At 36.4% G+C, this 18,603-nt stretch overlaps 1 protein-coding gene across 6 annotated transcripts in view; it reads left to right on the top strand.

The window, feature by feature from the left end:
• Positions 1-18,603, top strand: part of LOC113995907 — a 286,496-nt gene that overhangs the window by 221,172 nt on the left and 46,721 nt on the right. For all 6 annotated transcript variants that reach the window (XM_039380528.1, XM_039380530.1, XM_039380529.1 and 3 more), the window contains one exon: positions 1,125-1,175. In XM_039380528.1, coding sequence (XP_039236462.1) covers positions 1,125-1,175 — 51 coding nt within the window. The remainder of the gene's footprint in view (positions 1-1,124; positions 1,176-18,603) is intronic.

Below are 18,603 nucleotides of genomic sequence, written 5' to 3'. Positions count from 1 at the left end.
ACCACAGAATTCATACAAGATGTGAAGTGCACTGCACTAATTTTTTAGGGATGCTTAGCAATTAGGTGTTTCCCACTTTTGTAACCTCAGTTTGTCACCTGGTTTGCAACGTGCTTGGTGTTAATGTCTCCGTCTGAAACCACTGTGCAGGATCTCTAACGTATGAAGTCCAGTGTAATGCTGAGTCCTCTAAAAAAAATGAGCCCATGTGACTCAAATTAAGTGTTCACTTTTCAGCTTGATCTCTTGGCACTGAGGAACTCATCTGGGACAATGTTTTTCCTGCAAAGGAATTTGCTGAACTTGAGTTGTGCAGTGTTTGCAACACAGTCAAAGCAATCATGATTAGACTATATGGACCACAGCAAAAGCATCACCTTTTTTTCTGTCAGGATTGGAATGAATATCTCTCCAGACCACAACTTAATCAATGAAATTTACACAAAATATCAGTGCTTGAACTTCTTCAATGTCTGTTTGTGCATGGACTGAAGAGGAGTTCCCATGGAAATACTGTGGGACTACGTAATTAACAACTGTAGCATATTCCATACTAATTGAAGAAATAAAAGTTGCTCAGGCAGGCTAACATTTGGCATTTTCTGACGTTTATATTAACCACATTACAGTCTTAATAGCATTCTTTTGATATGGTGTTTATATGAAATGTTATAGAAGTAAACGAACTCTGTATATTTAAATACCCTGAAGATCATTTAATGAGAAATATATGTTTGGGGGTTTTTTACCAGCCGGACATCTGAGAATCCTTTAAGGAATAATGATAGTTACACATTTGTATTTGAATAAAAATACACAAAAGTTGATACCACCTACATAACAGATACCTTTAATCCTTTTTTGAATAGCATGGTTTGGTTTTTATTGTCTATAAATGTAATCCTGTCACACAATCAGAAATCTTTTGCGAAAACAGTGACCTGATAGATTTTAAGAGGCTTTTTGTTTAGAATTATTTTGCTGCTTGCAGTTTCTCTATAGTAGTAACCACTTTTTTCTAAGTTTTTTCATTAAAAACATTACAAAACTTAGTAATTTTTTTAATAATTATAATTTTTAATTATAAATAAATTATAATGAAACTTTTTTCCCCTCTTTTACAGATTTCTTTTACAATGCATTCTGTTCAGGCCAGAATTTGCTTAACTGTCCAGGTAAGCAAATACACATAGTCACATTTTTTTTTAATAAGAATGTTTTCCAGACATTTGATGACTAATTCTGAGAGATTGGTGTTCTACATTATTGGGAAAAAATTTGCAAAATATATCATAAATATGTTCAAAATGCTGTTGTTAGTTTGTCATTAAAAAAAGAAAAAGTTGACATTTTAAGACTTCTACCCTTTTCAATTAGAAAATGAGTTTATTTTCCAAATGTGTGTATTTTTATTATTTCTCTACCTTCTTTTCTCTTGTCCTTGTTTCTTCACATTTTGTGTTTTTTCAAAACCTTACAAATGATTTTTTTTTTTCTGGGTGCTGTCAGTCTCCCTTTACCTACCAGTATTTCAGCATTGCAAACAAGATTGTCTGCTGAAAACTCCAGGGATGGTATTTTAACATCACAGGAATGGCAAAGCAACACTGTAGTGGGTGTTGGGAAGTAGAGATGTCTTTGGAAATTTATAAGCAGAAATTTATTTCTGTACATCTGAAATTCATAAAATACAATTAGAAAATGAATGAAATTGCAGATAATGATCTGGTTTGCTGGATACCAAAGACATTAAGGCAAAGCACCAATTTACACTCTTGCTGTGCATAGGTTTTTAGGCTGGATTCTGTGTTTTACCTGTGGAATTTCAGTTGTTATAAGCTGTAGTTAGTTTGCAGAAAAAACTTGGCCGTGTCTTTTATTGTTATGGGTTTTAATGAGGGAGTTGGGCAATATAATTTGCATACAGTACAACTTTAATGTTGCCTACACCCCATTTGATCGTTTTTTGATGCTTCCTATACAGTGATGTGATATCTTGTTGGGAGAGACAAGTGTGGACAAAATCAATTAAAGATGCTATTTTGGATGGAATATTGTGTTCACAGTATACAGATATGGTTTCCCTGAGATTTAAAGTTCTTGTGCTTTTCAATAGACTCATCTTAGGCCTGGTTAAAATAATCAAATACAGACAAAATAGTAAATTAGATCACAGTGTTCCTGTGTAAATCTTTCTCTTATTTCATGTTAAAGTGTTCCATAGCTCAAATTTTTTTTATGGTATTTTGTTCAAAACATTACAAGATATAATTATCAATAATATATAATCCATTAATAATATAATTTTTACAGCTCTAGCAAAAAGATTGCTAACATTGTCTATTCTTTTTCTTCTTATATTACGGTCTCTCCTGAAGAGATTGTCATGGTGTTTGCTTTAAAGATATACATTGTAATTAAATTGTAATTCTTTGATTGATTTGGAATAATAATTGTTTTATTTATCACTATAAGAAATCTGAGAAAAGAAATCATTGTGGCTCAAATAGCAAATTTATTTTTTAACAGTCTTTGTTTCTTTAAATACTGTTAATAATTTTTCTGAAACAAAAATAAATATAATCCAGTAAAATTTCTCCAAATATGTCTTTGATAGAACAATTTTTAAAATTTTTTAATTAAAAGAATTAAGTCAAATTCATCATCAAAACTGTATTTGTAGTGAATAAACTATTTTCTCCCACCTCTTCCCTGGACCCTCCATGCTTCCTAACTTTGGCCACTGCTCTCAAAAATTGCCTAGTCCATGTTTCTGGATAAAATATGTCTGTCAGTCAATGACATTTTTTTAGAGAAAATAAGTCAAAAGGCAGAGATTAGATCCCCAAAAGAAGTTTCATACTGGACAAGCTCAGGAAATGTGCCATTAGGAATCCTATGAGGTTTAACAAGACCAAGTCCAAGGTGCTGCACCTGGGTCAGGGCAACTCCCAGTACCAGTCCAGGCTGGGGGATGAACAGACCAAGAGCAGCCCTGCTGAGAAGGAATTGGGGGTACTGGTGGGTGAGAGGCTGGACATGACCCAGCCATGGGAGCCCAGAAACCCCCCATGTCCTGGGCTGCATCAAGGGCAATGTGGGCAGCAGGGGAGGGAGGGGATTCTGCCCCTCTGCTCTGCTCTGGTGAGACCTTGGGGTGACCAAATTGCAGCTTTCCAGTACCTGAAGAGAGCCGACAAGAAAGATGGAGAGAGACTATTTACAAGGGCCTGTAGTGACAGGACAAGGGGGAATGAAACTGAAAGAGAGAAGGTTTGTTTAGATATGAGGAGGAAATTCCTTTCTGTGAGGGTGGTGAGGCACTGGCACGGGTTGCCCAGAGAAGCTGTGGATGCCCCATTCCTGGAAGTGTTTAAGACCATGTTGGATGGAGCTCTGAGCAACCTGGTCTAATGGAAGGTGTCCCATGGCAGGGGGTTGGAACTAAATGATCTTTGTGGTCCCTTCCAACTCAGACCATTCTGATTCTATTAAGTGTTTACTTTCCTTATTGGCTTAATTTGTGGCCTTTTTTGTCCTTAATGATGATGATTGTAGCCTTTATGAAGTAGAAAAAATGAGCTACAGTAGACACTGCTGCTCCATGGACATGATATGTCTTCGTACGTATCCTGTACAGTTCCATAAATTAATTGGATCCCAGCTTATGAACATATCTGTGATGAAGTAAGGGGGCTTGGCTGAATCCAGGTGATGATGAGCAGCACAGCATGGAGGACAGTGCTGGTCTTTAATATTGATATTGAAATGGAAGCTGATTTGGCACCTTTCATATCTCCCTATCAACTTAAAACATGAATCAAAGTATTTTTAAGATTATTCACATTTTTTATGAGCCCCTTATTCTGTTGGCATTTGTGGAGTCGGAAGCTGTGAGCCTGCATGACTGCCTAGTTACTAGTTGGGTTGCTGTTGTGATACTGTGCAATAACAGAATTTTCTGTAGATATGTGGTCAACAACAATTCTTATGAAAATTCTTATGAGAACTGCCAAAAAGCTGTATTTTAGGGTTTGCAAGGCTACTGATATTCTCAGAGGCTTTGAAAGCCTGCTAAAAGTATGGGTCTATTGTTATTACACAATTTCTGTGCAGTACACAGGTTGTGGATCAGGAATTTTCTATATGGACAAGGACAATGCAAAACGAAAATGCTTATTTTTAATTCTTTCATTTTAAATCTACATTTCATGCTCTTTTGAGCTACTGGTGGCATCTTGTGTTTTCATTACAAGGAGTGAATTCGGTTTCTCCATGAAATATTAAGAGCTCTAAATAGCTATTTTGGGGCAAAAAGCTGAAAAGCATATTGCAGAAGAGCTCTGGTAAATGGCATGACAAAGTTTTTTGTACTCCAACAGTGCCTCTTTGAAATGTTCAGAAGTTTTAGCAAGTTAGGACTATTCTAGCACATCAAGTTCCTGGCAGATACAGAGCACATTATAAGGAAAAGCTACTGGGAGTGAAGATTGCAGTCACAGTTTTCACACAGGGCATCCGGTTGCCAGTGTTACTCTTGAACAAAACCGCAGGATTCATCTAATTGTTCTCCACTCAGGTTTCATATACACAGAGAGATCTATTCACAAACAAACTATAATCCAAAAAGGTATACAAGCTAGAATAAAATAAACCAGTGACTCACCATAAATTGTTCTCACTTAAACCTTCTTGGAGGTCCTGCCTCTCTTAGAGACCTAGTACTGGACATACTGGCCTTAGGATTCACCTCATGTGGTAGTTTCTGTATTGTTATTTTGAAGTCTTGTATGGTGTGAAACTGAATTTGTTTCTGTGCACCAGGGTGAGTTTTATAAAGAATCAGTACAGATGAAATTGTTTCAGTTTGCCTCTGAAAAATTAACAACCACGAGAAAAACAAAAGCAGATTCTTGACTAAGTGTTGGGGTTTGCGTGTATTTGTACTCAGAATTCCATGTATCTCTGGGTGAGTGCAAAATGTCCTTTAAAAAGCAGTATTGTTATTAAAAGAATACAATTCCATTCATGTGCTCAAAATTTGGAGTATTGAAAATAATTTAATTCAGAGATATTTTTTCATAATGCCCAGCAGTAAATAATTGCTCTTCTGGACCCTTTGTTTTGATTGGTGACAAAAATATATGAATGTGTGCAATTTTGAGAGAGGCCTTAAATTTGTTACAAAGGCTGTTTCTTTTCCAGCTTGGGGATGCAAGAATATGAACATTAGTACAAGTGGTTATAAAAAGATTTCTTGTGGCTTTCACTGTAGCTAAAATGGCATTTTGGTTTGCTAGGAGGGTATTTCTCGATAATGGAAGACCCCAGAACTCAAGTTAACTTTGCCTATATATTTTCATTTGTGGTATTTTTGTTTAACTAGTCCTAAATTCAATTCCATTTTCCCTTCTTACGTAGTATTATCTACTGGTCAGCTTTGCTAATTCCTGTGGGTGACTTGTATGGCAAATCTCTTCAGTTTTTTTCTCCTCCAGACTGACTTCCTTTAAGGTGTTATGACACACATCTGCCTTTTCCCAGCAGGAGGTTTCATCAGGAATTCTTCCTCACTTTGATCACACATTTTGTGCTAGCTGAGTCAGTTGCTGTGCCCACACATTTAAAACACAGCTTTAGTTCAGGTGACTCAAGCCCCTCCTATGCATATCTCACCTGAAGAATAAAAACAGTCAACAATCATCGAGAGAGCTTTTATTAGTGGTTCAGGAGTGTGGTCCTGGCCCACTGTTTATACTTGAGAAGTCAGGGTCCAAAACCTTGTCTCCCTTCAAGTATCTCTGCCACTAAGCATTCTCTTGGTCTTTCTTTAAGGAAAATGAGATTTCTTTGAGATCCTTTGAAATTAAATACAAACCTTGGAACCTCCTAATGGGTGTGGAATACACAAAGTGCCTTTTTTTGTGCTGTGTCAGTAGACCTAGGAAAGCCTAACCATGTAAAGCCTTAAGCCAATTAAAATGTCCTTAATACTCTTTGTGCAAAGCTCACATATAAAGTTGTTAGCATATGCATATATGGGTTCTAGTCCTGTAGCTGCATCCAGACAGAGAAAGGTCTTGTTTTCAGACATGACAGATTTTGGCAGATCTTCATATGAGCACAGGAGGCCACTTGAAGGGTCAGGCTCTCAGCAAACTTGGCAACTCTTTTCTCCATCCATACATCTTCCAAACTTGGATAATTTTATTAGTGCCTCAGCAGTTGGATGTGAGCATGAAAGAGCTCCTCCTTTCATGCACTCTTTAACTTTGTAGCCTTAGTAGTTACAGAGGACATTTTCAGAGACTAGTTCCAACTTTAGACTCTTGGATATTCAAACAGTTTTTATGAAAGCAAGAATATCCAAGATTCAAAACTAAGCACCAAGTCTTTTTTTCTTTCTTAAATGTCATCATTTATGCAGTATTGTTACAATAATTATTAGAAGGAGAAGGAAGCCTGAAAAGATAGTTTCATACCTTTTAAACAATTTTAAAGCAAGTATTTAAGGCAATTTCCCATTATACCTTTTTTCTTCATTCTATACTTTCTTATCTTCACAAGGATGTGGCAGGTGAAACATAAATTATCGGTCACCTGAAGTGGCTTATGTGAATATTTCAGCAGAAACAACTCAACAGTTTGGTTCCGTAGAGCTTCAAATTTAGTTTTAAAAGTTAGTCAGACAAGTAAGAATAGGATAGTGTATGTAATTTTTTTTCTCAAATATCTCCAGACAGTAGTATGTCAGAAGTTACAGGAGCTAAGAACTACAAGCCTCATCTTGGAACAGTACAACTGTAACTATTGGGGCTTTGGCATTTTCTCAAAATGAATAACTGGATGAGATACTAACTTACTTCATTTTTGCAGTATCTTAAAAGCTGTCGTATGTCCAAAGTCTTAGTATTAAGTAGTTTTTCCTGGAACATTTAAGGGAAATTTCATCTAAATATACCAGCAGTATTATTTTGTAGTTTAAGCTGATATCTTCAGGATACTATTTTTATGACTGCATCTTTTATGCCTGAAGTGACTGGGTTAGTTTTTATAATATATGGGAAAAATGAACAGCTGATTTACAATTATCTTGTGATTTCTAAAGAGTTTCATTTTTCTAACCCTCTCTGGGTAGAGTTTTAAACAGTATTGACAAAGTTTTTTCTGATCTACTTGAATGCAATTAAGCAAATAATCAGGACAAAAATTCTAGAAAGGATGAGGAAGAAAGGCTTGCTAAAAATGAGTTAAAATATTCTCCAACCTTTTTAAACTGCCCTACTGCAATCACCAGCAGCTATAATAAATAAAAGAAGTTAAATTATAGAGGGGGTTTTGTGCCAATTCTCTTTTAAGATGATAATATATCCTAAAGATTTTGTATCCTATTAACTCACAATGGTTTTAAAACAAAACAAAAAGCTTTTTAGCAAGCGCATCTAATTCTTCTTGAATAGAAACTACACTGTGAAGAAATTCTGTTCTAAGGAAGTTGCTTATGTTACAAAGGGAAACATATCAAAGCCAGCAAATGGCAGATTTACAGGTCTGAATCTGTTCCCCATGTATCACTCTGAAGACTGAATGTGGCAGGGACCTGCTAGAAAATGATGGTGCTGGAATGTGTACTCATACGTATGTCCTAGTCTCCTTGAGTCTCAGTGCCTGTAATGTTCTCTTCATGCTTCTAACAGTAAAGAGAGTAGAAACCTTAACTGTTGCAAGGTGTTGTTGCCTTTAATGTTGTCTTACGTAGTACAAGAAAAACATCATGTATTTGTCAGCCCAGGTTTACAGGATCTGTGATACAATCCCTGTTTCCCACTGCAGATGGGTATCAAACCAAAGTCCAAAATACCACCATCTAATAGAAAAGACGCTATTCATATTGATAATGAGACAGACACAAACAACTCTGCGAGGCTTTTTGTCTATTTCTATGAAATATTGAACCATCTGGACACAAGCCTGTGCTGTGTGCTTTGGGATGACCCTGCTTGAGCAGGGAAGTTGGACCAGGTAACCTACTGCAGTCCCTTCCAACCTGACCCATTCTGGGATTCTGTGAAGAAAAAGCATGATATTTTCAAATCAGGAAAAAAATTGCAGCCAACATTTCATACAAATCTAATAATGTACTTCTTAGGCAAAAGTGGGGAGTGCAGAATAGAAGAGGTAAAAATTGTGCTAGAAAGTGTATAACACCAAGCACTAAGGTTATGTATGGAACATATATTTTGCTTCATAATTCTTCATCACTGAGGTTTTTTGTTTGTTTTTTAAACTCCTCAGTCCTATTTCTAAATTGTTCTGTACTCCTTTCTTATCTTTTCTGAAGGTTACCCATGTACTCTTGTATCTATATATTTACATATGGACTTGGATTACTTATATAACAGGCATTATCCAGAGGAAGAAGTAATTTAAGAAAGAATATATGTGAGGAAGGGAGAGAAGGTGACTTGGAGCATCCCTTCACATGGCAAGACATGGTTTCCTAGAACATGATTTGTTTGGGGACTTTCAGTTTTTTCCCCACACACTGATGTTGTTTCATGACTGGGTTGTCTTGCTTTAAAGGCACTTGTTAAATTGAGACTTCAAATGTCTGTGATAGAGAGATGCAAGTGTGCTAGACTGGGCCCACTGAATGTACAGATGCCAGACTTATTGGGAGTGACACTGTAAAATTAATATGTACACACTGCAATTTAAAGGATAATATTATGCAAACATTCCTAAGCATGACATGTTAAAAAGTAGCTACATTTTAGACACATCCATTAATATTTTCTCTTGAATATCAAGTACTTCTTCCCACCTGCCATCTCTTCCATGTTTTCACTTGCTATGATGGTTAAATGTCATAAAGCTGTCATAACGCTGTGACTAGGCTTTTTGGTTAGTAGAATCTTGCACAATCTGCATTTATATTGTGCTCAGCATTTTAAAAACAGATTATACATTTCAAGCTGTACCCAGAAGACATATTTTGAATAAGTATTTTTTCCGGTGGGGCAGATTCTGAATTGCTTTTGTTGTTTCTAGCATATAGCACTACTGTGTTTTGCCTCTAAACAGTATATGGGGGGTGGAGCGGTTAAATGACTCTTTCTGAATCCTCCTTATACTCCCACTTCAGACTTACATTTATGCATATGATGGTGTCACTCACTTTGGAAAAGAAGCAGCAATTCTAGGTGCTCAGGGTTTGCTGGTAGAGATTTAGTTCACAAGTCACCTTAACCACCATTTTAATAGCACTGTTAAATAGGAATAGAAAATTTCTTCCTCCCTGGAATTTTATCAGCAAGTTCACACTCCCATAATCACTGGCAGTGGGTCTTTAAAACTTTAGCTCTGCTGTTTCATATTGGACAAAAAGTATCCATCCTGACTTTTAGAAAGTGTCAAGCACAGTTAGGTCATACCCTCCTACTCCCCTCCGCAGCCTGTCTCGCACAAACGTATACTTTCTGTTCATCTTAGTTTGTGAACATTTTCGCTTCTTAACACCTGGATTTAAATACTAGAATTCCACACTACAACTAAACAAGAAGATGAATTGCCAAATTCTATAAACAGTCATAGCTCTTGTGGAATCTTGATAACATTTGAAAGTCATTATTTTATTTTTCTGATCATGGCTGTCCATTAATACCATTGTACCTGTGCCCCAAAATACTATGATTTCTTTTCCCCCATCTGAACAAAAATGACTAAAAATAAGAAGAAAGCTTTGATCGAGGTGGTTTCTTCTTGTTGGTTTGATGGTGCAGAGGCTTGGTGATTTCTTTATAGGCAAACAACTACACACTTTGTTTCCAAGTCTTACTGGAGATTTGAAAACAAGCTCCTATTATAATACCAGCTTTGCCTTTTTGATGAATAGTAACAGGAAACTCCCAATCTCTAAGAGCATCTCTTGGCTGCAAAGGATAGGAGAGGCACATGAGGACTCGTATGTTTAAGATGCTTCACCAAACTGTTCCTTCCCCTCCTACCATCCTTCACAAGGCTTGAGCATCACTTTAAATTTAACCAGTGAAGGTACTTATTCATATGAGTATGAATAATTTTCATTAGTATAGATTAGGAGCGTACATTTGTTTATTGTGAAGTACTGTGTAATATTCTTCATGTTCTATTCTAATGTACAGAAACTATAATTCTAGGCTTCAATTTGTGTGCATTCATTTAGACAAATTAAATAAAAATAATTACAGTTTAAATTTACACCACATCGACAGAAAGGAAATCTACAGTGATGGTCAGAAATCTTAATTGGAGACTTAATAAATGAACCAACAGGCTTAGCTATAAACCTGTAGTTGTAATGGCAACATTATGAAAATGTCACTAGCAATATCATAGCAAGGTATATTAGCATTTGCAGTTTAAGCAGGATAAATAAATATCCTCTTACAGACTTGAAATTATTGAATTTTATCTCTGAACTGAGAATTGCATTTTCTAATGTTTCTCTATTCAAATTTGTTCAAAATGTGCTGCTCGTCAACCTGCTCATTCTTCTAGGGAAAAAACAAAGCTACACTGGAAAAAACACAGTTCTGAGTAAAATGAAATCAAATTATATATTCTTGCAAACAATTGCACACTATTTAAGATTATTGCAATTATGTACAATTTTGATAGATATATATACATGTAGGGTATAGATAAAAGTTTATTACTTATGTTAAAACTGTTATCTTGATTCAGCAAAACACAAAAGTTTTTTATTATACATATGCTGAAGTTTCTGGTTTTGTACTCCAATCAGGAATTAGGACTCTTTAGGGACTGATAGCAGGAGAAGTTATAAATTGATAGAAATCTTGACCATTAAGTACATTAATTACACCTTATATTAGAATAAACAGTAGGTATCTGTGTGGTTAAGTATTTGAATGGAAATTAAATATTCCTAGGAGTTGTTATCAGTATAATAGACATGATTATACAGAGTAAAAGAATTCCTGTTAACCATTCTGTCATTTAAATAGTACACCACAGGTTTACTTCCAGGAAGTAAGTTCCTTCAAAGCACAGAAATCCAAATTTGGAGAGAAGATAAAAGTGAACAATGATTTACTTTATTCCATATAGGTTATTATACTGCTCTTATCATCATAATATCTGATTACTTTATGGTGGTGCATTACACTATGGGATTAGCATTTTTTGGTTATTGCTCTGCTATTGCAGGATGAGACCTGTAGACTTGAGGGAAAGAGGAAGAGGAAAGATGTGAAAACTTGCTTAAATATTAACAAATTCTGCATATGGAAATGCTAATTCAGAGGAGGAGAGAGCTGAAATGTTGAAAATTATATCCTGTTAAGTGAAAGAAACACATATACATGTCTTGACTAATACTGCAGAGACTTTTGGAAGTTAAGGCTTGCAAGGGGTTGACATTTGATCCTGGAAGGTTGGTGTCTATTTCAAGAGTAGTTCAGAAAACTGTGACAGATTGTTAAAAGGTATTACAACCTACAAAAAAGGCCAGAATTTTCAAGCATTGGATTTTAATCAACACAATATTTAATTTGGAAAGGAACAAAGTTTCCAAAATATAGTATCCTTATAGCTCTTCTGTGACATTATTCCAAGGCAGAAGTAGTTTTAGAGCCCCCTCCCTTTGGTAAACTCTGCTGTGCCAAACAAGGATTCCTGGGAAATCTGTGACCTTGTGTTCTAACTAAGTGATGCTGGGGAAATAGCTAGGCAAACTGCATTCAGAATATACTCAAAGTGAGCTTTATAGTGAGATTAAGCAAATGGAATTAAGCTAAAAAATAAAACTGTGTTCAGTGCACAGAAAAAGCAAGAAGCTGAAAATATATAAACAGTCAGGCTGAGAGGCCTCTGAAAATAAGGAAACACAAGCTAGAAAACTATGGATTAAAAAGAAAATCAAAGTATTGAAGGTACTCTTTCTATCAAATAGTAAATGAATTTGATGATATTTTAAAAACCTCTGCAATCCTGGAGTATTTTTGTGTCAGTTTCTTCAGGAAGGTCCATGAAAAAATTGGTTTTACAGTAATTATTTAAATGAACAAAATTCCTAAAGAGTTTCTAACTATGTATATTTAGAATACCTATGCACAGTACGTGTTAAAGACATGGCCACCTAATTAAATGGATAATTCATCTGTGTCAGACTTGAAAATGTATTGATCATTTAATTTTAATTCCTGTCTAACTACCTACAAATCTGTGATCTGACAAATAGGTCTGAAGCATGTTAAGAACAGGACGTCCTTGCATTGTTTTTATTGTGTATCACAGGTTATTTTGTAAATGTTACACCTGTTTTTCTCATGGCCATTACACAGTTCAGAGTTATGTTGAATAGCAAGTGAGTGTTATATTGCAAGTTTAACCAGAAAAACACAGCATTTGAAATCCTAGTGTTTACCCTACTGCAAGTTTAATTCAGAAAACCATGTATGACTTGAATTTGGTGCCGGTTATCATATAAAAATTGTGCTGGATTTTTACTCAAATCAGTTCATGCTGAATAATCTTGTTTTCTCAAGTCCTGAAAAGGCAAACTACACATTTTCCTAGTAGCAATAGGCATTATTTACTGCTTTGACTGACTTCAGATACTTAAGGGGTCAAATAAGACCAGCTTGACTCAGACTATATTCACATCTGGGCATATTATCAACAGGCAAATGGATCTGTTGTTAAGCATTGTATGTGAACAGTACCTCTAGGAACTCACAGTATGACCTTACCTGAAACTGGAATGGTTACTGCATGCATATTTTCTCAGACTTGACGATTTACATGGCACAACATGACATCAGCAGCAGAAACTGCTTTCTTGACTGCAGCAACGTATCAATTACCTTCCTCTCCAGAAGTGAGTATTTTCTCAGTTGCAGTTTCTTACAGTACTCTGGGGAAAATGCCGAAAGCAGAAAAAAGAGGATTACTTCTCAGCTAAAGAACTCTTATTTTTCTCTAACACCCGCTGATCCATACTAGTCTCTCTTGCTCCAGAACCTAATTCCAAAGAGAACTTCACGGGAGAGAGACAGAGTATGAGAGAGGTGAAGCATTTATTCTGTCATACATTGTACTCAAGAGAGTAATACATGAATTTCACTGCCAAGCAATATTTTTACAAGGATTCTTGGACTACATACATGTTTGTATGTATACACACACTGTAGTATCTACAGAGCAACTCAGGATGGGCCATACACCTGTAGAACTGTTAGTAACTCCCTAATATCAAAAGTAAATGGGGGATTGGTCACATTACATTGTGACTCAAAAGGCACTGACTTCTTGGGAGGAGTTGCCAACATGAACAAGTTTGTGATATGTAGTTTTTCTCCCACAGAAAAAAAAAGAGTTTTCAGAGTGTGTTGTGTTAGAAAGTCTTGTTTGGCAAAAATGCTATTTCCTATGATAAATTTGTTTTACAAATACTTTATGATTAGCATTTGCATTACGGCTGAAAGTGTATACAAATGCTATATTCATTTTCTTTATCATTGTTAGGTACTTTTAATGTGTTGCCACATCCTTTGAGAGCAAAGCAGTACTTATGCTTATTTATTTAGATCGTTGGGGTCTTTCAGGCTCTTCATTAGGTATCCAGATGTTAAGTTATACCCTGAACAGGGAAGATCACTGATACCATTAAAGGCAGATAGAAGTGGACAAATGGGGAGGAAATTCGGGGAAATAAATAAACACTATTCATGTCAAAAACAATTTTTTGCCAGGTAGATAAGGAGATGATTTACTGGGAAATGCTCCACATGTATAGGAGAAGCCACTTGGCTATTTATTTGAAACTTCTGCAAGTTGTCAGTAACAGGATAAGATAGTGATCTGAGGTGGGCAATGACATATTGATGGATGTTTTGGCTTGTCTTAAAGTTATCTATTGCTGTTTAGACCATCTCAAAAGACCTCAATAAAGTGTAGGAGTTTTATTGCATAGTTCATTGTGTTTGCATAGCATCCACTATAGGTGGCTTTGTTTTCAGGCCTGCCATACTGAACAAAGCTCTGCATGCTTCCTAATATTGATAGGAATGGTTCCTCTAATTTCAGTGAGAAGGCTAATTGTAGTACAGGTAATACAAGTGTAAGAGTTTTCATGATAAAGGCCTAGAGACATTATATAGACCATTCTTCTCCCTTAGCATGGAGATAAAAGGCTCACCACAGAACATACTGGATGAAGACATGGTTTCTGCATGCTTTGTGCACAGCCTTACATTCTATCAAGTATATGTTGTTCAAATTGATATAGGCATTCCTTGTAAAAGTTTATTTCTCTTGAATTAGGAAATATTAGAAAGAAATTCTTTACTGTGAGGGTGGTGAGGCACTGGAACAAGTTGCCCAGAGAAATTGTGAATGCCCCATCCCTGGAACTGTTCAAGGCCAGGTTGGATGGAGCTCTGAGGAACCTGGTCTAGCGGGAAGTGTCCCTGCCCATGGCAGGAGACTAGTACTAGGTGATCTTTAAGGTCCCTTCCCTGCCAAACCATTCTATGACTGTATGATTTCACAATCCCATAGTTGTTATCAATCCTCTGAGTACAGAACTAGATTCTCTTGCAGAACTTAGCTGCATTTTAACTAAGGGGACTGTTGTCTACATGTTGCATTCCACTTCTTTCCTGCTCGATAAAAGCTATCCAGAAATGCATTCCAGAAATCTGGTTGCTTGGTTTCATGCTCTGCAAGCAATGGTTACCATAGTGTTTTAGAAAAATACCTTTTCAGGAAGCAGAAATGTAATCAAATACAGTCCACTGAAGTTGTGCTGAATGAACCATCTGTTAACAAATTAGAAGTAATATATTTATAGATTAAATGATTACTAACCTTTAATTTCCCATTACAGCCAGGAAAATAGGGAGAAAAGGACATGAGAATATCTTGAGAAATATCCCTTTAGGTACTCTACCCTTTGAATGCACCTCATTACCAATGTCTTGTGACAGTGTTGTAAACTGACTCTGTTCAGCAACCAGGCCTCTCTGGAAAGCAAACCAGACAGTTCCCTCCACCCAGACTGAGCACATTTCTGTAGATACTTATCTCTGAGCCACTGGAACAATTAATGCCTCCCAGTTTTGAAGCCAGGATATGCCCAGTAGTGATCAAAACTGTTATATTCATACTGGAATGCTCTTGTCCAAATGTTGCTTTGCATGTTTTTGTAGGAATAAAAAAAAAATGCAGATTCTTGTCTTTGATCCCAAAGACCTAGGCAATTGTACAAATTTAAAGTTCTTAAGTCTATGCAGTCTATGTAAACTAGTAGTTCAGAATTCCAGGCAGAAGTTGAAATAGGACTCAGTACTCTTTGTCCCAATGTGAAACAAGAAATAAAGGTCTTCTATTTATTGCTAGGAAAGATAAAACCACCATCTAGGGACGTGACCCTTGTTGGTCCTCTGAAATCTCCTTTGTGCTGTTCAGTCATTCAGTATTGAAAATTTCAAACAAATGACTAACACACTGTGCTATCTGGTTTTGGTTAATGGTCCAACATATTTCATGTTCTTCAATAATCATTCTGTGCTTATTTATAATACATCACCCTTTGTCCAAGTCTGCAGCTTTGGCTGTCAAGTGTGAATTAGAACCATCTCTTAAATTCAGGTGTATTTTCAGCTACACTATGGTAATATTGGCTGTGGTGAGGCTCCTGTCTCCCCACCAAGAAAACAATTTGGTATTAACATGAGATTCACAGTGTTATGTATTAACTGGGACAGCAGATACATGTATTAGCATGAAATTCAGTGAGCTGTGAACTCATGAATCATTGCCGAATTCATTTATTGTATATGTATACATAATGTTTGGCATTTATTTTTATTCAGGACTTTCTGAGAAACTGTTCTTAGCTTATCAAAATCTTACAAATGTTTTCTCCAGTAAAGAACTTAATTCTGATAGAGGTGGATAATGATCAAGTAACCAAGGATCTGGTAGCTAAGGTACTCAACTGATTGCATGAAAACTCATCTCAGTGCTGAGCTGAGTACCCTGTGCTGGTAAGTTGTGAAAAAGTCTTGTGTGGAAGACTGGTTGTACACAGGAATATTACATGTGAGACAAAAACTAAAGAAATGTCCTTATGTGAATTTCACATAGTGTGGAACTGTAATTTGCTAAAGAGATAAAGACCTCTGCTCTGAGGAAAGGCTGAGAGAATTGGGATTGTTCAGCCTGGAAAAGAGAAGGCTTTGGGGTGACCGAATTGTGGCCTTCCAGTACCTAAAGGGAGCCTAAAAGAAAGGCAGAGACTATTTGCAAGAGCCTGGAGTGTCAGGACAAGGGGGAATGGCTTCAAACTGAAAGAGAGTAGGTTTAGATTAGATATTAGGAAGAAATTCTCTGCTGTGAGGGTGGTGAGGCTCTGGCACAGGTTTCCCAGAGAAGCTGTGGAAGCCCCATCCCTGGAAGTGTTCAAGGCGAGGCTGGATGGGGCTCTAAAAAACCTGATCTAGTGGAATTTGTCCCTGCCCATGACATGGGGGGTTAGAACAGGATTATCTTTAAGATCCTTTCCAACCCAAACCGTTCTATGATTCTATGATTTTGATCCATGTGTGCTCTAAATTTTCTGAAAAGCAATCTAATGTAGTTAGCATTGCTTGACTCCAAACACGAGTTTTCCGTTATTCCTGTGAGTTATTGCTTCCAAACAACACAGTACCTTTTCTGCCATGACACCAGCCACCCACAGTGTGCCTTTTTATCTGTTTGACTTTGTATAGAAAATGCCAATTCATTGAAAAGAAAGCTGCTTGCATTAGCAAAATTTCCTTTTAAAAAAAATATTGGAAAAGGACATTGGAAAAGCTACTGTCTAGGTATTTTCAACAACCAAAGTTAATTTTTGTGTTTTAAATAACTTTTCAGGCCTGTAACCTATATTTAATGTATAAATAGTTCCCCTCTCCACAATTCAATAACCTGTAAATTATACATGTATAGTAGAAGTAGGAGTTAAGATCCAGAGTCCTCTCCCCTGCCTTTGATCACTCATAGCCTGCTCAATCTTATGAGAAGGCTCCATGCCTTTGATCTCATCTGCCTCCTTCTCTATATTGTTCAGGTTATCTGAGGATGTTGATTATTTTGAAGTGTATGTTTTCCTCACAAAATTATGCCAATTCAAACTAAAAAAAATTCAAAAGAGTAACCATTTGTACTAAAAATACTGAAGAAGTCAAAATCCAGACCAAATATTTAAAATATTTTAGTGTACAAAGTGTTAATTGCTCCAGTAGAAAAGTACTTTAAAATCTAGATTTGAAGGATTGTGCTGTTTGGAGTGAGACTATTTTGCAGACTTGAGAATTCACAGTAGAGAAATTGAAAAGGGTTATATATAAAACTGTTTCCTGTACAGTTTTAATGATTTTTGCTGCAAACTAATTGATCCTTTAGTCTGCTGAATCAAAAACACACCTTACCTTGGTCTATAATTCACATTTGTTCTTTTCAACTAAGAGTTATGACCTGACCAGGTTTTTTTAGCTAACAGAACTCAACCTGCTAGCAATGTAACCCAGCAAAGTGCATGCATAGGTCCCATATTTTTTTAATTAAATTAACAAAATGTGTGGGGTATTTCTGGATATGGTACATATATATCTGCCTGCACAGCATTCTGATGTTTTGGAAAGTACTGCCCAGGTTTGTAGGAATATAAGGACCTAAAGGTATATATAATGTCCTTCCTGAAATAATTAATCATGTTTCAAAAATGATTATTTTCTCCCTTTGCCCACGAACTCTGGCATATCGAGGTGTAAGACTGTGTCATTTATGGTAGCTGAGAGATAGGTGTTGCACAGCTTATGTTCTACTGAGGTCTACTTTTGGCTCAAGGCAGCTAAACAAAAATGCTCCTCTTAAATAACATTCTATAAGATGTTAAGGTATGAGCAGCCAGGATTCGTACATGGTCATATGGGAAAAGTGTGCATTAAAAACATAACTGTCTATCGCTGATGGAAAAATCAATGGTACAAAGAATGCCCTTCTGACACCCTTTATATACCAGTTATTCAGGCCAAGAATGAGTTCTAGGAAAAATAAGTGCCCCGGAGGACCTTTGCTACACAACCTGCTGGACAGTGGGGAGCAAGAAGTCATCTGAGCTTTCCACTGAGTTACATCTGTGCAATGCCAGACCCATGAGGATTTTTTGTTCTTAAACTTGGAGGGGGTTGCTGTTGTGATGATGTTCTCTACATGTAGGCCTGCAGCTCTACTAAGCATTGCTGCAGTTTTTGGAGGGGAGCATTGGGATGGGAGTTACACTGGCACAGCACTAGGCAGTAAGGATGGTGCTAAATCAGGTAATAGTAAAACAGTTTCTGTCTTCAATTCTGGCTATACTTGTCCTTATCTTGAAGAGGTGCTAGGGAAAGAAGCAGACATTGCTTTTTTGTCACAAGAAGAAGGCATGTAAGGAATTATTTGTTGTTTACTCTCCTCGATAGCTGATGCTCTGTGTGCACTGTCCTTCTACTCTAATGACCAGGAACTATATTAAGTTATCTTTGGATTTTAATTTTCAAAGGTAGG

Source organism: Pipra filicauda, unplaced genomic scaffold (assembly GCF_003945595.2).
Source record: "Pipra filicauda isolate LSUMZ 115617 unplaced genomic scaffold, ASM394559v2 scaffold197_size1571708_pilon, whole genome shotgun sequence".
Taxonomy (NCBI): Eukaryota; Metazoa; Chordata; class Aves; order Passeriformes; family Pipridae; genus Pipra; species Pipra filicauda.
The sequence above is the reverse complement of the archived record's forward strand: the minus strand, read 5'-3'. Positions and strand labels throughout refer to the sequence as shown.